The following is a 27,069-nucleotide window of genomic DNA, read 5'->3' as shown; positions in this document are numbered from 1 at the left end:
GGATACCTGTGTGTACAGTCGTGGCCAAAAGTTTCGAGAATGACACAAATATTAATTTTCACAAAGTCTGCTGCCTCAGTTTGTATGATGGCAATTTGCATATACTCCAGAATGTTTTGAAGAGTGATCAGATGAATTGCAATTAATTGCAAAGTCCCTCTTTGCCATGCAAATGAACTGAATCCCCCCAAAAAACATTTACCCTGCATTTCAGCCCTGCCACAAAAGAACCAGCTGACATCATGTCAGTGATTCTCTCATTAACACAGGTGTGAGTGTTGACGAGGACAAGGCTGGAGATCACTCTGTCTTGCTGATTGAGTTCGAATAACAGACTGGAAGCTTCAAAAGGAGGGTGGTGCTTGGAATCATTGTTCTTCCTCTGTCAACCATGGTTACCTGCAAGGAAACACGTGCCGTCATCATTGCTTTGCACAAAAAGGGCTTCACAGGCAAGGATATTGCTACCAGTAAGATTACACCTAGATCAACCATTTATTGGATCATCAAGAACTTCAAGGAGAGCGGTTCAATTGTTGTGAAGAAGACTTCAGGGCGCCCAAGAAAGTCCAGCAAGCGCCAGGACCGTCTCCTAAAGTTGATTCAGCTGCGGGATCGGGCCACCACCAGTACAGAACTTGCTCAGGAATGGCAGCAGGCAGGTGTGAGTGCATCTGCACGCACAGTGAGGCGAAGACTTTTGGAGGATGGCCTGGTGTCAAGAAGGGCAGCGCAGAAGCCACTTCTCTCCAGGAAAAACATCAGGGATAGACTGATATTCTGCAAAAGGTCCAGGGATTGGACTGCTGAGGACTGGGGTAAAGTCATTTTCTCTGATGAATCCCCTTTCCAATTGTTTGGGGCATCCGGAAAAAAGCTTGTCCAGAGAAGACAAGGTGAGCGCTACCATCAGTCCTGTGTCATGCCAACAGTAAAGCATCCTGAGACCATTCATGTGTGGGGTTGCTTCTCAGCCAAGGGAGTGGGCTCACTCACAATTTTGCCTAAGAACACAGCCATGAATAAAGAATGGTACCAACACATCCTCCGAGAGCAACTTCTCCCAACCATCCAGGAACAGTTTGGTGACGAACAATGCCTTTTCCAGCATGATGGAGCACCTTGCCATAAGGCAAAAGTGATAACTAAGTGGCTCGGGGAACAAAACATCGATATTTTGGGTCCATGGGCAGGAAACTCCCCAGACCTTAATCCCATTGAGAACTTGTGGTCAATCCTCAAGAGGCGGGTGGACAAACAAAAACCCACAAATTCTAACAGAGCATTGATTATGCAAGAATGGGCTGCCATCAGTCAGGATGTGGCCCAGAAGTTAATTGACAGCATGCCAGGGCTGATTGCAGAGGTCTTGAAAAAGAAGGGTCAACACTGCAAATATTGACTCTGCATCAACTTCATGTAATTGTCAATAAAAGCCTTTGACACTTATGAAATGCTTGTAATTATACTTCAGTGTTCCATAGTAACATCTGACAAAAATATCTAAAGACACTGAAGCAGCAAACTTTGTGGAAATTAATATTTGTGTAATTCTCAAAACTTTTGGCCACGACTGTATGTGTGTTTAATACATGTATGACAAGACTTTATTGCAAACTGCTATGCCCTGCAAACAGAAAAAGCAAAAGCCAAAAGTGTTTTTCATTTATACCATCAGTGCGTAGTTGGTGCTTCGTGTGCTCATTCAAATGACGGTTTGTGTGTACTGTAGACGCAAAACCACATTTTCTTTTTAAAGAGTTTGAAGAGTTTTGCAAGAATTGTTTGCTTTTGCAAGATATGTATAATGTTTTGCTGGTTTGGTGTAAGGTTTTGTGGTTGGTGTGTAGAGCTTTGCAAAAAATAGCCTATAGTTTCAAAGATAGTGCCTAAGCAATCAGAATAAACTGTACTATAACATACAGCTTGCACTGGGCTCTTTGCTCCTGACTTTGAGCCATCTGTAGTACAGGAGTTCCCCCTGGCCTGATAAAGGAATTCTATCTACAGAAGCTCATGTTCATATTCCCCTCTGAGTGGGAGGATCCTTGTAGCATGCAGAAACTTAACGGATCATCGCCCTCTGGAGTTTAAAGCAACAAGCCTCCTGGGCGATGGTGTGTGAGATACCTGACTCATCCTGATGGGGTTTAACACACACACAAAGACAGACACCTACAGCCAGTGCATCCCCAGCCTCTGCCTCTTTCCAGCTGTGATTTACCGGATCATTCCCCTCTTAATCAGAATAAAAGACCATGATCCTGTCATGAAGAGAGCATCCCGGGCTACAGAGCTTTATTCTGATTACCTTGATTACCAAGTCAAATCTATTGTACAGGTCCCTGATGAGCGGTTTGAGGAGCTGCAGCTCGGCGGTGGTTCTGTTCAGGGAGAAGTAGTCGACGTACGTCTCAGGCTTGCCTAAAACGGGAGACAGGGAAATAAGCAACCGTCACTCTGAAAGTCAGGGGAGAAGATGGAGCCTTTAGGAAAATACTGTAAGTCTTCTATATATCGTTACTTTTAATACATTTTACTGCACCTGTCATTGCACGTATACATGACTGTAATTATAATGAAAAGTATTAAAAGCTTATTGTCAGTGTATGTCAGAGAATACCAGGTTGCTTTCAAATGATCGGGGTAAAGAAGGCGGAGGGATTGAAGGTTTTGAACTGCTTCCAGACAGATGGATCCTTCACTGTCTCTGACCGACAGGTCTCTCTCGCTCTCGCCCAGACATCTCTTTATTGGCCTCCCAGAGAGCCGGGGAGCGAGGAGGGGCGCATTCCACATCAGCATGATTCCCTGCATGGGCTACAGCTGTGCTGCTGCCTGCTCATCTCAGCTCACCACAGGTGGCCCTCCACTCCCCTTCGCCACTGCCAGCAGAAATGCATCTCCGCCACCCACTCATCTCTCCATCGCATCCTCCCTCCCTCCCCACCACCAGCCTTTTGGCTATTGCTGCTGTGCTGAGTCCCCACAACCACCACCCCTCTGCATGGCCAGGCCTGGGAGCTAGCTATCCCCTCTGAAGGCCTGGGAGCTAGCTATCCCCTCTGCAGGCCTGGGAGTTAGCTATCCCCTCTGCAGGCCTGGGAGCTAGCTATCCCCTCTGCAGGCCTGGGAGCTAGCTATCCTCTCTGCAGGCCTGGGAGCTAGCTATCCCCTCTGCAGGCCTGGGAGCTAGCTATCCCCTCTGCAGGCCTGGGAGCTAGCTATCCCCTCTGAAGGCCCGGGAGCTAGCTATCCCCTCTGCAGGCCCGGGAGCTAGCTATCCCCTCTGCAGGCCCGGGAGCTAGCTATCCCCTCTGAAGGCCTGGGAGCTAGCTATCCTCTCTGCAGGCCTGGGAGTTAGCTATCCCCTCTGAAGGCCTGGGAGCTAGTTATCCCCTCTGCAGGCCTGGGAGTTAGCTATCCCCTCTGAAGGCCTGGGAGTTAGCTATCCCCTCTGAAGGCCTGGGAGCTAGCTATCCCCTCTGCAGGCCTGGGAGCTAGCTATCCCCTCTGCAGGCCTGGGAGCTAGCTATCCCCTCTGAAGGCCTGGGAGCTAGCTATCCCCTCTGCAGGCCTGGGAGCTAGCTATCCCCTCTGCAGCCCTGGGAGCTAGCTATCCCCTCTGCAGGCCCGCGAGATACTGTAGCTATTCCCTCTGCAATGCACGGTACAGTGGTGACTGTATATAGCAGTGCATTTGGAAAGTATTCAGAACCCTTGAATTTTCTGCATTTTTTTTACGTTATTGCCTTACTCTAAAATTGATTCAATAGTTTTTTTCCCTCATCAATCTATACACAATACTACATAAAAACAAAACATAAACAGGTTTTAGGAATTTTAGCAAATTAATAAAAAAACAACATAAGTATCACATTTACATAAGCATTTTCAGACCCTTTAGTCAGTACTTTGTTGAAGCACCTTTGGCAGCGATTACAGACAACTCTTTTTGGGTATGACGCTACACAGCTATTTTCAGGTCCCTCCAGAGATGTTCAATCAGGTTCAACTCCGGGCTCTGGCTGGGCCACTCAAGGACATTCAGAGACTTGTCCCGAAGCCACTTCTGCATTGTCTTGGCTGTGTGCTCAGGGTCGTTGTCCTGTTGGAAGGTGAGCCTTCACCCCAGTCTGAGGTCCTGAGCGCTCTGGAGCAGGTTTTCATCAAGGATCTCTCTGTATTTTGTTCCGTTCATCTTTCCCTCAATCCTGACTAGTCTCCCAGTCCCCGATGCTGAAAAACATCCCCACAGCATGATGCTGCCTCCACCATGCTTCACCGTAGGGATGGTGCCAGGTTTTCTCCAGGCGTGACGCTTGGCATTAAGGCCAAAGGTCCTTTAGGTGCAAACTTCAAGCAGGCTGTCATGTGCCTTTTACCAAGGAGTGACTTCCATCTGGCCACTCTATCATAAAGGCCTGATTGGTGGAGTGCAGCTCTAGGAAGTGTTCCAAACTTCTTCCATTTAAGAATGATGGAGGCCACTGTGTTCTTGGAGACCTTCAATGCTGCAGATTTCTTTTGGTACCCTTCCCCAGATCTGTGCCTCAACACAATCCTGTCTCGGCGCTCTACGGACAATTCCTTCGAACTTATGTCTTGGTTTTTGCATCGACATGCACGGTCAACTGTGGGACCTTATACAGACAGGTGTGTGCCTTTCCAAATCATGTCCAATGAATTGCAGTTACCACAGGTGGCCTCCTATCAAGTTGTAGAAACATCACAAGGATGATCAATGGAAACAGGATGCACCTGAGCTCAATTTCGAGTCTCATAGCAAAAGGTCTGAATACTTATGTAAATAAGGTATTTCTGTTTTATAAATGTGCAAACATTTCTAAAAACCTGTTTTCGCTTTGTCATTACGTGTTATTGTGTGTAGATACATTCTGAATGCACTGTAGATGACAGCCATGTTAACAGGGACCTACCAATGAGGATGGAGTAGAGGATGCCTGGCCTCTGTGATGGAGGCTGGATGTTCCTGTCCTGGTCCACGGCCTGAATGATGGGCGTCACGTTGACAGGGTTCACTTTGCTCTGAGATGAAAGAGTAATGGTTAGTTATATCTGGCTGTCAATACAAAAAGAAAATGCCATTTCCACAGTGTGGGATACAGGAGCTTCCATTCTTGCTGTGCTAAAAGGATGGAGAAAATAAATGATGAAGAATTAATGTATGGCGTTGGACACGATCTTAATCAATTAGTTATCTTGGCATTTCACAGCAGCAACAGCAAAATAACTGCAGTGTTTCAGTTGTACCTCTAACTTAAACATTATGGGCAAAGCACAAATCATGTAGATTCTGCTGACTTGCTTTGCAGTAAAAGGTGTATTCTTAAAACAGTGAATAATCATAAACTGTATGACCTCTTTGTGGATCTCTTTATCACAGTACCTGTCACAAAAACCAATGAACTGCAGACATTTGTGTTGTTCTCCCCGGTACAACATTTCTTTATGTCATTTAAGAGGTTGAAAGCACAAGAGAGAGCGTGGGAGAGAGAGCGGGAAAGAGAGAGAAAGAGGGGAAAAGAGAGCGAGAAAAGAGTGAAAAAGAGGGAGATGAACAGAGGGAGGGAAAACGAAAGAGGGAGAAAAAGAGAGAGAGGAAAAGAGAGACAGGAAAAGAGGGAGTGAGACGGTGGGGGAGAGAGAGACTGAAAAATAAAGTTTGCAAGAGAGAGAAAGAGTTTGTGAAAGTGAGAGACTCCAGAGAGAGAGAGAACAGGAAGGGAGAAGTAATGATAAAGTGAGTAACTGGTCGTCCATTCCAAGTTGCCCCAGCCTAGGGGGAGGAGTAAAGATGTGCAGAATTACAAACAACAGGCGGGCCCAGTCTCAGTAAATAAGCAGCTCATTTAGAACTCAAGAAACCAAGTGACACTGCTAAAAGTGAAGATGAGTTTCAACCAGTGTTAGATGCCTGGTTGCCTCTGAAATAAGGCTCTGGGAATCTTGTCATTCTGTGTGTCTGTGTGTCTGTGTGTGTGTGTGTGTGTGTGTGTGTGTGTGTGTGTGTGTGTGTGTGTGTGTGTGTGTGTGTGTGTGTGTGTGTGTGTGTGTGTGTGTGTGTGTGTGTGTGTCATGACCCCTACAGGGACCCCACTGCATAATTGTGATCTCTGTGTGCCAGGAAGAAGTCTCGAGCAGCTGCTGTAAACACACACACAAACACACCGGTAGGACCATATGCTCCGGGGGCTGGTTGGCAGGAAATGACAATTTGTGACAGACATTGATGACAAGCTCGAGGAACTGAGGTGCTGCAAAGACAGACGCTGTTTGTGTGGAATAAATTACAAACATCTCGGTTTGTTTACCTTGTAGAGTACAGAGACTACAAGGAGGTCAGACATTAGTCAGAACCGTAATAAAGCCACCTGGAATCAAGCTCTGAATGAAACTAAAGGCTTTTCCTTCTGTCATTCCTCCCCATGTTACTTGATCATCATACTTCACACAGCCCTATGAGTAGTTGTTAAGTGGAGGCAAAAATTGTCACCTACATTTTATCAGACACTGTTATCCAGGGTGACTTACAGGAGCAATTAGGCTTAAGTGCCTTGCTCAAGGGCACATCGGCAGATTTTTCACCTAGTCAAACCAGCAACCTTTCAGGTACTGGCCCAAAGCTCTTAACCACTAGGCTACCTGCCACCCATCCACTCCTCTCTGCTCTGTACATCTCCCTCCCTCATCATAGATCATGAGCACAATTTGGCAAAGATTTATCTCTGTGGGGCCCATTGTAATCCTCAGCCCCTGCAACTACAATGGCCCCAGTATGACTGCAGTAAATCTAATGACTCTTCGGGGCCCTGTCCTCGGTGGACAGATTAGCTCTGATGATACTCCCTCAGTCAGCCCTTATCTCCTGAGGAACTACAGCAGACAAGACTGGTGTCCAGATTACATGGAAATGCATTTATATGAAATAGCGTGAAGGTGATGATGATGATGATGATGATGATGATGATTCATCACAATATGTGTCCGTGTTAAGTTGAATTGCAGAATGAATCAGCCTCATTCAAGGCAAGGGATTATAGATTTTTAGTGATACATTCAATTATTTAGAAGCCTGTATTTAAAGTCAAGATTTAGCCTTTTCTTTACAAATAATACTACTGACTGATACAGATGCATATTTCATGTGACTGAAATACACAACTAGGCATGATGCCAAATGAATGTATTTCCTTTGATCTGGATGAAACCATACCTACTCCTTCTCGGCAGACCAGCCAGGGTCCTCCGCTCCGTTCCACATCTGTGGTCCATAATCAATGGTTGACTGAGCGTCGGCTGGGCGTTTTAACGGCTGAACTGGAGGAAGATCGTCTCTTGAGGCACCGGTTGAAGCACGGGAGGATTTTATTACTGTAATTAACGAGGATGGATTCTCTGGTGGAGTGTGATCTGTGATGGTGTAACGAGCAAACGGCAGCCCTTTGGTCCCTCCTCTATTTTCACTAACCCACAGGAAGACAAATCAATAGACTGCTTTACTCTACACTACTCTACTCAGATGAACCCAACCTTCCAAATTAATGCTGAGCATCTTCAGATTCCTCCATGATATATAGTGAACACTGACAAGAAACTTCAATTAAAAGACTCTGCATCGGGTATAATTTGACAGTTTTGTATATGATATGATCAGCACCTGTTTTCAAAACAGCCAATTACTCGTCTTAGATTTGGAATGACTTGTCTGTTCACATTTTCATTATTAGCTATATCTTATTCCAACTTTAAATTTCAGCCAGCAAACGAATTATCCAGTGAATTCATTTATTACACTCTCCATTTAATTTTATACACACCAGTCACCAACAAAGCAATTATGCTCCACTCAACACTGGGGTACAATACTTTCAAAGCCTCCTGTGTTAATTGTCAACAGGCACTAGCAGTTGCCTACCTACTGTTCTCTCAGTGATGTATTTTCAATCTGATATCTCAGCTCTGATGGTATATTAGATTATATTAACACTAGCCACAGAGGACGTCCAGAGTGCTGCTGCGTATGGGGGGTGGGGAGCTAAATAGTAAAATTGACAGAGGAAAAAGTATTGGAGCCCCACTTCAGCCTTGTTTGGGATGACCTTTTATGTTATTCCTGCTCCGGAGAGGCTCTCTAGCTCTCTGCTATGGAAGGATATAAAGAGGCTGCCAGGAGGGATCAGTTTGTCTTGGGGAATGCACCTCCACTCTCCTCAAGAACATTCTCCTTGCTCCTGGCTCCTGTTCCCTAGAAGGTCTCACTATTTCCTGGATCCTCAGCTGAGATATTGTCTTTCAAACTAAGTGTACCGTGAAAGGAGACCCACTGGCATAACATTGTGACAAAGAGGAGTTTTTGGGATCTGACCTATGACCTGCTGTATCCCTCTCCTCCTCCCCTCTAATCACAAGCTTCGTTTCACAGGTAGCACTCTTTTTATACGCTGCAAGGTACCGGAACGGTACTGAGCCTCAATAAATAAGTTGAAGCATTATTTAAATGTTTCGTTGAGCACCGGCGGAGGAGATATGAGAGGCGTATTAAAGAGATAACGGGGAGAGCTGCCTGACAGGGAGGATGTCTGAGAGAGACAAGAGGAATATAACAGTACATCATTACACATGTGAAACTGAACTAGCCCCCTGAGTGATGGGATTGATGGGGATGACAGGATGAGGTGGGGGTGTTTTGAAGACCTGATAAGAGGTTATGCTGGCTTCGCCACGGCATACATAATCAGAATCACATAATGCCGCCTGTCACAGCACTCGTAAAATGTGTCCTTGAGTGCGTTCTAGCGTTCGCATTAAGTACAGGAGCCAGCCACCCAAACCAGTGGTGTAAACTTGACTTAAGGCTCCTGTTCCCTTGTTCTGTCACTTGGCTGCGGAGTGTGGAAGGTTCTCAATGTAAGCAAATGTCGTTTTAGTCCTCTGTGTTTGGTATGGCTCTAGTGCACCACTGCCTTCTCACGGACACAGTTTGACCTTTTGTAACTCTCTCTTAGGATATAGTGGAATGTCAGCAAAAAATGACATTTAATACTTTTCAGCAAAAACGCTGCTTGATCGTGACGATGGAATTGATCTGGAGGCGAAAGAAACGCACACGTGTTTAGGCGAGGCACTGTCTAGCGGAGTAGAACACCTGTTAAGGAGAGGTGTTGGCTAGCAGAGTAGAACACCTGTTTAGGAGAGGTGTTGGCTAGCAGAGTAGAACACCTGTTAAGGAGAGGTGTTGGCTAGCAGAGTATAACACCTGTTTAGGCGAGGTGTTGGCTAGCAGAGTAGAACACCTGTTTAGGAGAGGTGTTGGCTAGCAGAGTAGAACACCTGTTTAGGCGAGGCACTGTCTAGCGGAGTAGAACACCTGTTAAGGAGAGGTGTTGGCTAGCAGAGTAGAACACCTGTTTAGGAGAGGTGTTGACTAGCAGAGTAGAACACCTGTTTAGGAGAGGTGTTGGCTAGCAGAGTAGAACACCTGTTTAGGAGAGGTGTTGGCTAGCAGAGTAGAACACCTGTTTAGGAGAGGTGTTGGCTAGCAGAGTAGAACACCTGTTTAGGAGAGGTGTTGACTAGCAGAGTAGAACACCTGTTTAGGAGAGGTGTTGGCTAGCAGAGTAGAACACCTGTTTAGGAGAGGTGTTGGCTAGCAGAGTAGAACACCTGTTTAGGAGAGGTGTTGGCTAGCAGAGTAGAACACCTGTTTAGGAGAGGTGTTGGCTAGCAGAGTAGAACACCTGTTTAGGAGAGGTGTTGGCTAGCTGAGTAATACACCTGTTTAGGAGAGGTGTTGGCTAGCAGAGTAGAACACATGTTTAGGAGAGGTGTTGGCTAGCATGAACGATAGCATACGATCATAGATACAATTTGGCTACATAGGACCTACAAACATTTACAATGAATAGCAAAATCACAATAATCACAAGAATAGCTTCAGATCAAAGTCTACATTGAGAAATTAAATATCCAGGCAGCCTCTCAATTTAACAATATGTTGGAATAGATCTACAATAGAGTTAGCCAATAGCTGGGCTACTCAAGGTCTTTGTTTTTGTGGAGTCTGGGATTCAATCGTCGGGTGCATTCAAGGAGTGATAATAACCATCCTTTTCTAGATTTCTAGAACTTAAGCGCCAAGACAATTTAATGTGGTCGCCTGGAAAATGTTATTTTCCTAGTGTCTGCCGGGTTCCAAAGTTCCCTGACCGTGAGTATCCACTTTACATTTGGATTAGTAACAATTTAAATAAACTGGTGCTTCCACTCAAGGTACGAGAGTCCAAAGTGTAAAACGAATTACCTGTGAATAATCTGTCTTGTAATTCTAGCATTTCCATGCTTCCCTGACTCTGCCATTTACTTGTGTTAGACTCTGATCAAGAGAAACTGTAAACAGGGCCCTGCCTACATCAGTGAACAAAAACCAATGGAACTGACAAGGAGGTATCATTCTGATCGTCATTCTACATGACAAAACACGTGTCACGCTATTTGGAGTCTAAATCTAATCTAGTCTAAATTACTTTCACACGCACCAGAGGAGGCTGGTGGGAGGAGCTAGAAGAGGACGGGCTCATTGTAATGGCTGGAATGGAATTAATGGAACATTCCATCCATAACAATAAGCCTCCTATAGCTCCTCCCACCAGCCTCCTCTGATACACATCCTCTCATACTTTCGACAGTTCAACATGCTTCCTCCAAGGCGAAGGTCGAGAGCCGTGTGTTCTCCGAAACATGATCCAACCAAGTCGCACTGCTTCTTTTTTAATGTATTTTTTATACATTTTTTGTATTTGAAATGTTTTCCCTTTTTCTCCCCAATTTCGTGGTATTCAATTGGTAGTTACAGTCTTGTCTCATCGCTGCAACTCCCGTACGGACTCGGGACAGGCGAAAGCCGAGAGCCATGCGTCCCCCGAAACACGACCCAACCAAGCCGCACTGCTTCTTGACACAATGCCCACTTAACACAGAAGCATCAATGTGTCATAGGAAACCGTGTCAGTGTGCACTGTGTCAGTGTGACACACAGTGCGATCGACACACAGTGTGACCGTGTCAGTGTGCACCGCGCCAGGCCCGCCACAGGAGTTGCTAGGGCGCGATGGGACAATGACATCCCTGCCGGCCAAACCCTCCCGACCCGGACGACGCTGGGCCAGTTGTGTGCCGCCCCATGGGTCTCCGGTCGCAGCCGGCTGCGACAGAGCCTGGACTCGAACCCAGAATCTGTATTGGCACAGCTAGCACTGCGATGCAGTGTCTTAGACCACTGCGCCACTCGGGAGGCCAGTGAACACTGATCTAACTCTGGGTTGGGGAAGCCCCTGTGGGAGGGGGGTCGGAAGGGACATTTTTATCTCATTCCATCTCGTCGCTTGTTTCTTTGTCCATGTGTCACAACAAAAATAAACAGCACATGTCTCTTATTAAAACAGCATGCATAATCAGAAGGATAGCTAAATATTTACCAGAAAAAATTATTCAGCAAATAACACAAGCATTAATTGAGAGTCAGGTGAACTACTGTTCTGTGGTCTGGGGAAATGCATCATCAAGTGAAGTTAGGAGGCTGCAGAATGCACAGAATAAAGCAGCAAGGATTGTTTTAAGGTGGAGATATGGTTCTTCTGTTGCAGTCATGCGCAGTGTTCTTGGTTGGTCATCAATCGATAAGATAATTGAAAGGAACATGCTTATTTTATTTCATAATATACATAATTTAAAACGGCCAAGTTCTATTCACAAAGGTATTCAGTTGGTAAGAGACAGACATTCCGTAAATACTAGGAATAGATTGTCCACCATCTATGCATTGTCCAGACAGAAAAGAGAAATAGGCAAAAGAACATTTCGATTTAGAGCAATAAAGAAATTGAATAAATTAACTGAGCAAACAGAAACCTTTCAATATATACATTTAAACATTATTTTAAAACTATTTAAATATAATACATAGAAATATTGTGGGACTATAGTAGATGAAGAATCAATATTTTTTTAGATTGAGTATTTATTGGGTCATTATGTTAGTATATTATGTACCGGTATGTTGGTAATTGTGTGTTATATGTGGAAATGTGTTCATATTATAAATTGTATTTTAATGTTTAAGGACTCTTGGAAGATTAGTCCAAATGGGGACTAAAATAGATCCAAATAAAATAAAATAAAATCTGATGTTTATGTGAATTTTCATCTTCATTCTGGTTATGCATGACCAATAAATGTAATATATCACTACCTATAAATAGCATAAATCTATCCCTAGCATAAATCTAATAGCCCTCTGTATTTAAAGCCAAAATCTTTGAAATTATCTTAAACACAAAGAAATCACACTGAACCAGTCTTGTGTTTAGTACTAATATGCCGAAGATGACTCCTGAGGCTGATATGCAAAACAGAGGCCAGAGAAGACAAGCTGTGTCTCAGCCACCTCTCTCCCTAGCACTGAGAGTAGTGTGCTGCTTGTCAAGCAGCCCTGTTTGAATGGAGCAACATGTAAAAGGCTTCTTCTCAGCAGGGGGTCTGAAGCTCAGAGTTCTGGAGACGGTGCTGGTGTGCAGTAACACTTACTGGGTCAGTGAGCTCCAGGATGTGGACCCGGTAGGTGAGGGGGCTGCAGTCACGTGTGTTGTCGACCAGAGAGCAGGGCAGGAACATAGGCCCCAGGTCATCCCCGTCCAGCACGTCTACAGTCAGGGTGGTGGTGGCAGTGCGCCGTTCGTTGGGGTACGGGGCGCGATCCTACAGGGGGAGATGACAGGGGTGGATGTGGTAAACTGAGGATTTAAAGTACATTTTTGAACGTCTACCCTTCTTCTACAGCTATTCTATCTTAAGTGCAACTTCCTTTCTGTCTTTTCAAAAACATTCACGTTTTCTAAAACATTCTGTATTGTATTAATTTGAGGCTGGAAAGCACTTGCATTGAAAAAAGTAAAACCTATATGCCACATCAGGTATCTGTTCATTTAAGTGTTCCAGTATCAAAAGGTATTGTAAAACATTTTGGTAAAATGAAATGAATTATGTTTTTGGTGATTGTTCCATTCCAGATGAAGACCTTGACATCATATACTGCATTATTCCTATCTGTACTTACCATTCTTGACTTGGAAATGTAGTACTTGTATTTTATTAACATTTTTCAACAGATTTAGTTTTCTTATTATACACTGCTCAAAAAAATAAAGGGAACACTTAAACAACACAATGTAACTCCAAGTCAATCACACTTCTGTGAAATCAAACTGTACACTTAGGAAGCAACACTGATTGACAATAAATTTCACCTGCTGTTGTGCAAATGGAATAGACAACAGGTGGAAATTATAGGCAATTAGCAAGACACCCCCAATAAAGGAGTGGTTCTGCAGGTGGTGACCACAGACCACTTCTCAGTTCCTATGCTTCCTGGCTGATGTTTTGGTCACTTTTGAATGCTGGCGGTGCTTTCACTCTAGTGGTAGCATGAGACGGAGTCTACAACCCACACAACTGGCTCAGGTAGTGCAGCTCATCCAGGATGGCACATCAATGCGAGCTGTGGCAAGAAGGTTTGCTGTGTCTGTCAGCGTAGTGTCCAGAGCATGGAGGCGCTACCAGGAGACAGGCCAGTACATCAGGAGATGTGGAGGAGGCCGTAGGAGGGCAACAACCCAGCAGCAGGACCGCTACCTCCGCCTTTGTGCAAGGAGGAGCAGGAGGAGCACTGCCAGAGCCCTGCAAAATGACCTCCAGCAGGCCACAAATGTGCATGTGTCTGCTCAAACGGTCAGAAACAGACTCCATGAGGGTGGTATGAGGGCCCGACGTCCACAGGTGGGGGTTGTGCTTACAGCCCAACACCGTGCAGGACGTTTGGCATTTGCCAGAGAACACCAAGATTGGCAAATTCGCCACTGGCGCCCTGTGCTCTTCACAGATGAAAGCAGGTTCACACTGAGCACATGTGACAGACGTGACAGAGTCTGGCGACGCCGTGGAGAACGTTCTGCTGCCTGCAACATCCTCCAGCATGACCGGTTTGGCGGTGGGTCAGTCATGGTGTGGGGTGGCATTTCTTTGGGGGGCCGCACAGCCCTCCATGTGCTCGCCAGAGGTAGCCTGACTGCCATTAGGTACCGAGATGAGATCCTCAGACCCCTTGTGAGACCATATGCTGGTGCGGTTGGCCCTGGGTTCCTCCTAATGCAAGACAATGCTAGACCTCATGTGGCTGGAGTGTGTCAGCAGTTCCTGCAAGAGGAAGGCATTGATGCAATGGACTGGCCCGCCCGTTCCCCAGACCTGAATCCAATTGAGCACATCTGGGACATTGTGTCTCGCTCCATCCACCAACGCCACGTTGCACCACAGACTGTCCAGGAGTTGGCGGATGCTTTAGTCCAGGTCTGGGAGGAGATCCCTCAGGAGACCATCCGCCACCTCATCAGGAGCATGCCCAGGCGTTGTAGGGAGGTCATACAGGCACGTGGAGGCCACACACACTACTGAGCCTCATTTTGACTTGTTTTAAGGACATTACATCAAAGTTGGATCAGCCTGTAGTGTGGTTTTCCACTTTAATTTTGAGTGTGACTCCAAATCCAGACCTCCATGGGTTGATAAATTTGATTTCCATTGATCATTTTTGTGTGATTTTGTTGTCAGCACATTCAACTATGTAAAGAAAAAAGTATTTAATAAGAATATTTCATTCATTCAGATCTAGGATGTGTTATTTTAGTGTTCCCTTTATTTTTTTGAGCAGTGTATTTCAAAAGGTCATGTAACAATAATGGAACACAACAAAAAGGTATTTTTGCATTTACAAAGTGGTACAACGTTTTCCTTCAAGGTTTTCTTAGTGCTATAGCCTACCCTATTTAAAAACCACATTGTACAGAACTGTACTCAGGTAAGTGCTCCAGTGTTTCGTTGGACAATTGGTTTCCCCAGACAGACTAATTGATTTACAGTAATGTACTGTTAAACCATAGTTTATTTGGAATTTACGGTAACATACTGTACCTTAATGGCTGCCATTAAGTTACCGTAAAAACAAGTTAAGTATTTACAGTGTAGAATAAGCCACCTCAATATTTGCAGCCATAGGTTGCAATATACACTACATGACCAAAAGTATCGTCAAACCTGCTCGTCAAACATTTCATTCCAAAGTCATGGCCATTAATATGGAGTTGGTCCCCCTTTGTTGCTATAACAGCATCCACCCTTCTGGGAAGGTTTTCCACTAGATGTTGGAACATTGCTTTGCGCACGGAGGCATTGTCATGCTGAAACAGGAAAGGGCCTTCCACAAACTGTTGTCACAAAGTTGGAAGCACAGAATTGTCTAGAATGTCATTGTATGCTGTAGCTTTAAGATTCCCATTCACTGGAACTAAGGGGCCTAGCCTGAACCATGAAAAACAGCTCCAGACCATAATTCCTCCTCCACCAAATTTTATAGTTTGCACTATGCATTCGGGCAGATAGCGTTCTCCTGGAATTCGCCAAATCCAGATTTGTCCGTCGGACTGCCAGAGGGTGAAGCATGATTCATCACTCCAGAGAACGCATTTCCACTGCTCCAGAGTCCAATGGTGGCGAGTTTTACACCACTCCAGCCAATGCTTGGCATTGCGCATGGTTATCTTAGGCTTGTGAGTGGCTGCTCGGCCATGGAAACCCATTACATGAAGCTCCCGACGAACAGTTCTTTTGCTGACGTTGCTTCCAGAGGCAGTTTGGAACTCGGTAGTGAGTGTTGCAATCAAGGACAGACAATTTTTACCCGCTACGTGCTTCAGCACTCAGCGATCCCGTTCTGTGAGCTTGTGTTGCCTACCACTTTGCGGCTGAGCCGTTGTTGCTCCTAGACATTTCCACTTCACAATAGTAGTACTTAGTTGACCGGGGCAGCTCTAGCAGGGCAGAAATTTGACGAACTGACTTGTTGGAAGGGTGGCCTCATATGACGGTGCCACGTTGAAAGTCACTGAGCTCTTCCATAAGGCCATTCTACTGCAAATGTTTGTCTATGGAGATTGCATGGCTGTGTGCTCTATTTTATACACCTGTCAGTAATGGCTGTGGCTGAAATAGCGGAATCCACTAATTTAATGGAGTGTCCACATACTTTTGTAGGTATAGTGTATCTTTAGGAGCTGATCCATTGTGAGTATTGTAAAATAATTATTATGTTAAGGTAAGATTTGAAAATAGAAAGCTGATCTGAGAGCAGTGCTGTCTTACTTTCGACCCTTTCAGTGTCGTCCCAATGACACACGTAGCGAACGTTCTCTCTGTTTTGGGAAACGCATGTTACCTCTTCGGCCATCGTTGTAACGACGCATCATTAAAACCCTCTTAAGCCTAACTTCCATCTCTATCGGGAAACCATAGATACCAACAGACAGACAGACTTACATTGGCCTGGATGAGAACCAGGTAGCGGGTGATTTCCTCGTAGTTGAGCCTCTCCCTCAGGACCACCGAGCCGGAGAGGGTGAGAGGGATGTCAAACGTCCTGTTGGCCGTCTGCGACACAAAGAGATACAGTGCCCTGGGTTAAGAGTGGACTCTACTTAGGAAAGCTTTCCCCATGAGAAATGCATTGTCTGCCAGAGCGGGTGCAGAGATCTCGGGGGTAGAGATTGCCTCAACAGGACGTGTGTGGCCTTCTGACTCTTACTTAGTGACATGAGTAAAACCGTACTGCTCTAAAGTCTTTATCAATCTTTTTGGACTGTGGTGTGTGATTGCCATCAGTCGTGGCTTTAAAGAGAATGTGTCAGTAAGTGTTGAGATGTGACGTACCGGGTCAGTTGGGTTGTACTGGATGATGTATTCAATCTGTCCGTTAGGGCCGTCATCAATGTCCAGGGCTCCATTATTCCCAGTGAAGCCGGAGAAGATGGTGGTGCCAACTGGGGTCAACTGTAAGACAACATTATTACAACCTAATGACAGTGCTAACAATTCAAACTATAAAAATAATTCCCCACACACTTGAATCATATGCAAGTGTCAGTTTTTCATGTGCTAAGCTTTCGGTCAACAACAACCTTCTTCAGAACACCAATGATCCAACACCAATGATCCAACACCAATGATCCAACACCAATGATCCAACACCAATGATCCAACACTAATGATTCTGAATGTGACATACAGTCACGGCTAAACCAACAAGCTGCAGGGCTCCAGATTGAGACCATTTAGTCACATTTTGTGACCCTTTGACTTGGCAGTGCTAATTGGATTTTTAATTGGTCGCATCCTTGCGAGTTGCAAATCCTATCTCTTTCAAATCTCAGAAGTTCTTATTTTTGGGGCGGCTAAAACCATGATTCGGTCAAACAGTACGCATTAGGGGCCCCCCGAGTGGCACAATGGTCTAAGGCACTGCATTGCAGTACTTGAGGCGTCACTACAGACCAGGGTTCGATCCCAGGCTGTGTCAGAACCGTCTGTAACCGGGAGTCCCATAGGGCGGCGCACAACAGGCCTAGCGTCGTCCGGGTTATAGGAGGGTTTGGCCAGGGGGGCTTTACTTGGCTCATTGCGCTTTAGCGACTCCCTGTGGCTGGTCGGGTGCCTGCAGGCTGACTACGGCTGTCAGTTGAACAGTGTTTCCTCCGACACATTGGTGCAGCTGGCTTCCGAGTTAAACTGGCGGGTGTTAAGAAGAGCGGTTAGGCGGGTCATGTTTCGGAGGATGCATGACTCAACCTTCGCCTCTCCTCTCCTCTCTCTCTGTTGGGGAGTTGCAGTGATGAGACAAGATCTCAATTGGATATCATGAAATTGGGGAGAAAAAGAGGGTAAAATACAAAAAAATAACAACAAAAAACAGTTAACCTGAAGTAAAGTGCTTTGATTTCTGAAAGTGCCTTCTACTGACAGTGTCTTTGAGATGTGGAGTGAGGCGCACGAGTGCTATCAGCTGTCATACCTGAGCCCCACAGTGGACCTCTATCAGTCATACCTGAGCCCCACAGTGGACCTCTATCAGTCATACCTGAGCCCCACAGTGGACCTCTATCAGTCATACCTGAGCCCCACAGTGGACCTCTATCAGTCATACCTGAGCCCCACAGTGGACCTCTATCAGTCATACCTGAGCCCCACAGTGGACCTCTATCAGTCATACCTGAGCCCCACAGTGGACCTCTATCAGTCATACCTGAGCCCCACAGTGGACCTCTATCAGTCATACCTGAGCCCCACAGTGGACCTCTATCAGTCATACCTGAGCCCCACAGTGGACCTCTATCAGTCATACCTGAGCCCCACACTGGACCTCTATCAGTCATACCTGAGCCCCACAGTGGACCTCTATCAGTCATACCTGAGCCCCACAGTGGACCTCTATCAGTCATACCTGAGCCCCACAGTGGACCTCTATCAGTCATACCTGAGCCCCACAGTGGACCTCTATCAGCTGTGAGAAGAGGAGATAATAGTCTAGCATCTGTTGGCAGCACAGAGGAAACGTGGTTATTTTAGCTACTCTGCTACTCTTATATCTGACAAGACTTTTCAGGAACACAAAAATATGTCAGAGACAAGAGGAAGACAGGAGACAGTTCAGCGAAACACTACCTGATCTCAGCTATGGTTTGACTGGTACTGAATTGAAAAAAAAAGAAGTCTCAGAATAGGAGAAATCTAATAGAAAACCCACAGCAGGGGTATCAGAGGTCATTTCTAAAGAGATGCTGTAATGAAAGTAGAGGCAGGATTTCATGTTTCCCATGTGCAAATTGAAAATATCCCAAGTCGTCGACGACAGAATAGGAAAGGCCAAACACCCAATCCATTCGGCAGTGTTGTTAGCCAAAAAACAACAACGTAAAGCATGCATTATTTAGGAGCTAACGACGTGTGAGTCTATATCAAAATGGTGAATCGTGGTGTCTGTCCTCATTGGGGTGCAAGGCTCTCCCCCCCCCCCCGCCGCCCCGCCACAGACACACCTCTGGGAGCACATCAACCCTCCACGTCCCTCCGTCTGCACGTCAGCGCCTCCATGATAAACATTGCGTAGCAGACTGTATGCATGAAGGCTGTCGTAATGAATCCTTTAATGTAGGACAAAGAAGTGTACAGTGCCTTTAATAACCAATAAATGACACGGGAGATATCTAATAATAACAGGGGGTTGAGCAGAATGTTATATGTCATAGTGGTACATTTATTGAGATATACAAGGAGAGGCCAACAATTCTCCCCATTTGAGATAAACAAGGTCTTGTAAGGTTAAGGAATATCTAAAGCTGCCTGTGCACCTGAAGACTAGTACGTGCCTGATTAACACGTGTGAGGGATTCAGCTCTTAAAGATGTAGTTAATGGCACCCAGGTGGCGCAGTGGTCTAAGACACTGCATCTCAGTGCAAGAGGCGTCACTGCAGTACCTGGTTCGAATCCAGGCTACATCACATCCGGCTGTGATTGGGAGTCCCATAGGGTGGCGTGAAATTTGCCCAGCGGCGTCTGGGTTTGGCCGGGGTAGGCAGTCATTGAAAATAGGAATTTGTTCTTAACTGGCTTTCCCAGTTAAATAAAAGTTAAATAGAGAAAAATAAAAAAAATGGCATTTATAAACAGTGTTGAGGTGTGACAAGAGCATACAGCTGGAACACATTCAAATAATCACGTCTTCAACAGAGATTTTATTTTTCTCTCCGCTTCGACAGCCCTGTAGAACTCCATTATGTGGGCTCAGGTACTACTAGACGCTCCATGTTGACTGATGGACAAGGGACTGCATTCTGTATCTCTGTGTCAGTTTAACATTTCAAACACTGCAGTGCAGAATACGGAAAGCAACCATGCCCAACCGTTTGAGAACAGTAGCTTCAGCTACTCTGCAAGGCTGCTTGCTAATGAGCTAAATTGACTAGGATTACACTCAGGGGAACCTCTTTCAATTAGGGAAAAGCTGCAAAATCCCCATGTCACTATTTTGGACCACGCTGGCACACCAGCCACTCTATGGCCTTCTATGCCCAGAAGGCCATAGAGTGGCCTACAGATGTAGGATCTTAATTTGAGCACCCTATTGCAGGAGAACTTTCCTGCAATGCAGGACATTTTAAACTTGTAATGTATTTAAAGTTTTTAAGTTTGTACTTTCCACTTTGAAATTTCATTCATGATTTTTCCTTACAAAAAATGGATCAACCCCTACAAATATGCCCATGAATTACAATCCACATAATAATTCACATTTCCTGTTACTGCAGGATTATGTTCCTGCTGTAGCAAACTGGGTCAAATTAAGATCCTACACTTGTACAGTTAAACCACATAGAGACCCATGAGGGTCCCTCTGGTGGTCCCACTGTTAACCCTTTACACTCGTGGGAATTGACCTACAGTATGTGGAAAGGGCTAAAATGCATAACCATGGTAGCAATTGAAAGGGAACAGTTTGGATATAATATGAAAATTATTAGACCAAAGGCGAGGACACAACAGTTCACCTGACACAAGACTGTTGATCTTACATGCATTTTACATTTACTGTACGTTTTGCCGTATTTGTTGATAATAAAATCTGAAAATATTCTGATAAGACCATTCCTGGAAAATGTGGGGTATGACAAGGGTTTGAGTGAGAGGACTAACTGGTGTCTCCAAAGTGTGCACAGTTCCTAAGCAATTCCTAAGGCAATTTTATGACTCAAAGCAGAGTCTTCACAGTGCTAGGCTGTCAGAAGGAAATTCAGAGAAACAAATAGACATTTTTGTTTGCAAAGAAAGAAATCATGAGTATGTTCAGGTGTATGTGCCCCGGCTAATTTTCTTCACAATAAACAAACAAACAAGGGCTCGTTCTGTCCAGGATAACTTAGGGTATGATGCCATGTCATCTTGTAACTGCACATCAAACATAGTGATCATAAGCGTTGACACTGTATTTGACATGAGTTTTATGATATGGAAATGTGACGTGCACATTTGGACTCGCGGGTGTTTGACTTGCTTGTATGACATCAAAGAGGTCTTCATGATAATCCTCAACGGCTCACCTTTCAAAATACATTGAGTCCTCTTTCATTTACAGCATTTCCCTCACTTAGACAACAAAACATTTGCAAAAGTTGCTCAATTAGCGAGAGGCAAGGGGCAACTTCTTGTCGCTTGCGGTGCTCATGTTCAGATCGTCTGTCAGACTAAACCCATACAGAGCTGTGAAGCGGAGAGCCTAATGTTAAACGGCATTTATAAACTGGGTGGTTCGAGCACTGAATGCTGATTGGCTGACAGACGTGGTATATCAGACCGTATACCACGGGTATGACAAAACATGTATTTTTACAGCTCTAATTACATTGGTAACCAGTTTATAATAGCAATAAGGCACCTCAGAGGTTTGTGGTATATGGCCAATATACCACGGTTAAGAACTGTATCCAGGCACTCCGGGTTGCATTGTGTGTGAGAACAGCCCTTAGCCGTGGTATATTGGCCATATACCACACCCCCTCGCGCCTTATTGCTTAAGTATAGCATGTTACCGTACAGCCACTACGTTCTAATTTAGGTGTTTATCAGTGTCTAAATCTGCCATTTTCAACCCGTATACGGGTACGAGTGTAAAGGGTTAAACCAGATAGAGACCCATGGAGGTCCCACTGTTAAACCAGATAGAGACCCATGGAGGTCCCACTGTTAAACCAGATAGAGACCCATGGAGGTCCCACTGTTAAACCAGATAGAGACCCATGGAGGTCCCACTGTTAAACCAGATAGAGACCCATGGAGGTCCCACTGTTAAACCAGATAGAGACCCATGGAGGTCCCACTGTTAAACCAGATAGAGACCCATGGAGGTCCCACTGTTAAACCAGATAGAGACCCGTGGAGGTCCCACTGTTAAACCAGATAGAGACCCATGGAGGTGCCACTGTTAAACCAGATAGAGACCCATGGAGGTCCCACTGTTAAACCAGATAGAGACCCATGGAGGTCCCACTGTTAAACCAGATAGAGACCCATGGAGGTCCCACTGTTAAACCAGATAGAGACCCGTGGAGGTCCCACTGTTAAACCAGATAGAGACCCGTGGAGGTACCACTGTTAGACCAGATAGAGACCCGTGGAGGTACCACTGTTAGACCAGATAGAGACCCATGGAGGTCCCACTGTTAGACCAGATAGAGACCCATGGAGGTCCCACTGTTAGACCAGATAGAGACCCATGGAGGTCCCACTGTTAGACCAGATAGAGACCCATGGAGGTCCCACTGTTAAACCAGATAGAGACCCATGGAGGTCCCACTGTTAAACCAGATAGAGACCCATGGAGGTCCCACTGTTAAACCAGATAGAGACCCATGGAGGTCCCACTGTTAGACCAGATAGAGACCCATGGAGGTCCCACTGTTAGACCAGATAGAGACCCATGGAGGTCCCACTGTTAGACCTAGTGCTGAGCGATTCATCAAAATGTTTGGTTATTATTCCCACTGTTAGATCAGATAGAGACCCATGGAGGTCCCACTGTTAAACCAGATAGAGACCCATGGAGGTCCCACTGTTAAACCAGATAGAGACCCATGGAGGTCCCACTGTTAGACCAGATAGAGACCCATGGAGGTCCCACTGTTAGACCAGATAGAGACCCATGGAGGTCCCACTGTTAGACCAGATAGAGACCCATGGAGGTCCCACTGTTAGACCAGATAGAGACCCATGGAGGTCCCACTGTTAGACCTAGTGCTGAGCGATTCATCAAAATGTTTGGTTATTATTCCCACTGTTAGATCAGATAGAGACCCATGGAGGTCCCACTGTTAGACCAGATAGAGACCCATGGAGGTCCCACTGTTAGACCTAGTGCTGAGCGATTCATCAAAATGTTTGGTTATTATTCCTTTTTTAAACAACTTGATGTTGGTTCAATTATTTGAATTCCATTCTGTTTATACATTTTTCTGTGAGCTCGATGTGCAGTTTCTGTAGAGATAAATCAGATCAAGATTGAACTGTGCAATGTAGTAGGGAGTTGTAATTTCCAACAAGCCAATATTCTACATAGTTTAGCGCAGAAAACGTGGCAATTAACTACAATGGCCATAATCCAATGCGCGCCCGCTTAAACTTGTCTGGTCTGGGTGGAGCACTGAGCTTTAATATGAACAGTGTGGAGCAGACATGGAGACGGAGAGAAGAGAGAAACACAGTGATCGAGAGGGTTAGAAAGCCGTTGCTCCTCGAGCCTGAAAATACATGATCTAAGTGATCAAAAGCTGGTATTCAGCAGTCATACAAGTATGCCTTATTTACTTTGAAGAACTACTAAAATAGTGATTTTGTCAGACAGCATAGGCAGCAGCTCTATAGAGATGAGATGACTTGGAATGAAATAATAAAGTCGTCAAATAAAACAAATGTAATATACACAACAAATGAAATATTTTATTAAAGTAAAGTAATGGTAATAAATGATGGTTAATAAGTGATAAGCAGTAATGGGCAGTCACTAGCATCATGGGACTTTTATTAATTGTTTTATTCAGTGTTGTTACAGCATTCAACCCCCATAATGCATAGTGCATTTAATGTGCCTCAAAAAAAAGTGAAACGTAAATCGAAAAAAAATTATTAATTTTGAATAATCGAACCGAAACCGAACCGACCTCAAAAAGCACTAATCAAAAATCAGGAAGTCTCCAGAATGGGATAATGGGCCACCACTGTTAAACCACACAGAGAATCAGGACGTCTCCATAATGGGCCATGGTCCACGCATGATACACTCTGTATGTCATTATATTACCCAGTCATGTATTACCGTTACAGTAATTTTAATGACCAAAGACTCAGTCCCTTTTTTAACAGTCAAAAAGCTCCATCTGAATACATTTAATTAGATTTGAAGTTATTACCCGTACCTACCAGTCCACGGTCACTGAGCAACGGCTAATATTTCACATTTTTACAGCATTTTTTTCAAATCATATGGCCCTTTTCAGGTTGAACGGACTGAAATATTTCATGCTAAGTAATGAGATACTGCTCACACATCGTCTTGGATTGTAATAAAATATTTAACTAGGCTGTCCTGGGGGCCTCACCTCCAGTGGCGGTTCTAGACCATTTCAACTGGGGGGGCCAACCTGGGGCCAGTTGTACTGTTAGAGGGGCCAGTTGTACTGTTAGAGGGGCCAGTTGTACTGTTAGAGGGGCCAGTTGTACTGTTAGAGGGGCCAGTTGTACTGTTAGAGGGGCCAGTTGTACTGTCAGAGGGGCCAGTTGTACTGTCAGAGGGGCCAGTTGTACTGTTAGAGGGGCCAGTTACATTAGACGTTATTGTTGTCATATCGTTTTCTTCACTGCATTGCAGGCATTAGCAGGCAAAAGACCATGTTCATAATCATTCAACAATTTCTTTGCATTTTCTGTCTAATAACGGATGTAAAAAAAGAACGATAGCAAAAATGAGTTGTGTAAAAATTATTTCATACTCCACATTTAGGGGGGCCACAAGGGGGTCCAAAATTGTTGTCACAGGGGCACTGGGTCCCCCTGCCCCCCCCAGAACCGCTAGTGCTCACCTCATTTATGGCGACATAGTAGCGAGGCTGCTGGAATCGGGGTGCGTTGTCATTGCGATCCCTCACCACGATGCGCACCTCGTGTAAAATGACGGTCCCGACCAGCTCATTGGTGCACTGAACCTGGACAACAATGGAATGGATGTAGGACGGGGGCTAAAAGGAAGGAAGAAGTTTTAGTCTCGGAAATCCCAGACCTAGGGGAACAACGCTAATGTGGGAGGCAAACATCTGCCTAGGGAGACTAAATAGGTATCTTTTCAGTACAAACCGAGGACAGGAGGGGACAGAGTCATTTGCGAGTTCTTTTTCCTAATTCTATGACCATGTGTCTCCTTTTAAACTGGTTCACACTGAAGTACAGGACTGAGATGGATGTGTACAACATCTAGCGGAAGGTATGGCTCAGATTCTACCTTTTAATCTCTGTGATTATCATAAACTACTCTAACACCGGTACATAACATATACCATTTAGCAGAAGCTTTTATCCACTGTACTGTGTACAAAGTGGACATGTACAGTACACTATGAATGTATACATGTCCAATAGGAGAATGCAAAAGAAAAACACTGAACAGAAAGAAGCTACATTATCCTGTGGAGCTTACTTTACCTCAGGATGTATTTTAAGGGAATGTACATGTATAGCTAACCTGCAGTGAACAGTTTTTTCTTTAGAGGAACCCAAACCACAAACCCTTTTGAGTTCTATTCTCCACAGACAAACATATGGATAGTCATAGTGAGTGTCAGAGGACTTACATCTCGGTCAAGGGCCCTGCCGGTGCTGTTGAGGTACAGCCTTTGTCTGACCGGGTCCAGTATTACCCAGTGGTTGTAGTTGTCTCGGAGGGAGAGAGAGATGGTTCTGCCTGGGTCTTCCACTCGGCCTTGGATTTGCATATTCTCAACCAAAAGTGTTCCTTATGAGAAAAGAAAAGAAGTTCCTTAGAAATGCAGTGAGGAGTTGATTGACAGAGATGTGATAAAACTACCTCCTATAAGCAGGTTCTCTGGGCAGTAAACGTTCCCTTGTGGTGTTAAACTCACTCTTCTCGAGTGCTCTTTTATGAGATATTGTTACTTTCTTTCAGAAAAGCACAAGTAGAGAGAAAAATAAGCCCAGAACAACAAAAGCTTCTGACTCATATGACTTATTTTCTGAGAATTAAAAGTTCCTATGGAAAAAAACTTCAACAACTGCTAGACTGAAATGTTTTCAAATCAGAGGAGACCAATTAGTTGATTCCAGCAGCATTTGAATGATGCATAACCTCTGAAAATTGTCAGCTATTGACGTTCATGAAAACCAGGAAGCCGACCAAGCTAAAATTACATTTGACATCTTGACCATCTTCTCTGAAGCATGCCTGCTTTCCACACACTCTGATGCTGCAGTCCAGACAGGGACTAACAACCTGCCAGATATCAAGCTTTGATGGTGCCTGAGCCTGAAGGTACTACCGTCCATGTACGTTCATTCCAATTACGGCAAGCACTGGCCAGTTCAGCCTCCGCTAATTACACAGTACTACCCTCTGGACACACATTTCTGACATCAATTGTTGTGCAGTTAGAGTGGCTGTCAAACTTCAAACCCACGCCTAGCCTAGGTCCAGTACACACTACAAATAATGGTTCTAAATAGTACCAGATGGGTGTTCTTTGGCTTGTAACCATAGCGGAACCCTTTTTGGTGCTATATAGAACCCTTTCCTAAGGTTCTATAAAGAACCATTAAATAAGGTTATATACAGTGCATACGATAAAGAACCATTAAATAAAGTTATATACAGTGCATACGATAAAGAACCATTAAATAAAATGATATACAGTGCATTCGGGAAAGTATTCAGACCCCTTGACTTTTTCCACATTTTGTTATGTAACAGCCTTCTTCTAAAATGTATTAAATACATGTTTTCCCTCATCATTCTACACACAATAGCCCATAATGACAAAGCAAAAACAGTTTTTTATACATTTTTGCAAATGTAAAAAAAAAAAACACACAAAAAAAACACCTTATTTACATAAGTATTCGGACCCTTTGCCATGAGACTCGAAATTGAGCTCAGGTGCATCCTGTTTCCATTGATCATATTGAGATGTTTCTACAACTTGATTGGAGTCCACCTGTGGTAAATTCAATTGATTGGACATGATTTGGAAAGGCACACGCCTGTCCATATAAGGTCCCACATTTGACAGTGCATGTCAGAGCAAAAACCAAGCCATGAGGTCGAAGGAATTGTCCGTAGAGCGCCAAGACAGGATTGTGTCGAGGCACAGACCTGGGGAAGGGTACCAAAACATTTCTGCAGCATTGAAGGTCCCCAAGAACACAGTGGCCTCCATCATTCTTAAATGGTAGAACGTTGGAACCACCATTACTCTTTCTAGAGCTGGCAGCCTGGCCAAACTGAGCAATTGGGAGAGAAGGGCCTTGGTCAGGGAGATGACCAAGAACCCAATGG

At 44.8% G+C, this 27,069-nt stretch overlaps 1 protein-coding gene across 1 annotated transcript in view; it reads right to left on the bottom strand.

Moving 5' to 3' along the window:
• LOC120045354 (protocadherin-15-like) overlaps window positions 1–27,069 on the bottom strand; it is a 224,467-nt gene that overhangs the window by 174,786 nt on the left and 22,612 nt on the right. Inside the window, 7 exon segments of the mRNA XM_038990233.1 lie at window positions 2,312–2,424; window positions 4,941–5,049; window positions 12,607–12,777; window positions 16,447–16,557; window positions 16,837–16,956; window positions 24,590–24,745; window positions 25,355–25,515. Of these exon segments, the coding sequence (XP_038846161.1) occupies window positions 2,312–2,424; window positions 4,941–5,049; window positions 12,607–12,777; window positions 16,447–16,557; window positions 16,837–16,956; window positions 24,590–24,745; window positions 25,355–25,515 (941 nt within the window).

This window comes from Salvelinus namaycush, chromosome 4, assembly GCF_016432855.1.
Source record: "Salvelinus namaycush isolate Seneca chromosome 4, SaNama_1.0, whole genome shotgun sequence".
NCBI lineage: Eukaryota > Metazoa > Chordata > Actinopteri > Salmoniformes > Salmonidae > Salvelinus > Salvelinus namaycush.
The sequence above is the reverse complement of the archived record's forward strand: the minus strand, read 5'-3'. Positions and strand labels throughout refer to the sequence as shown.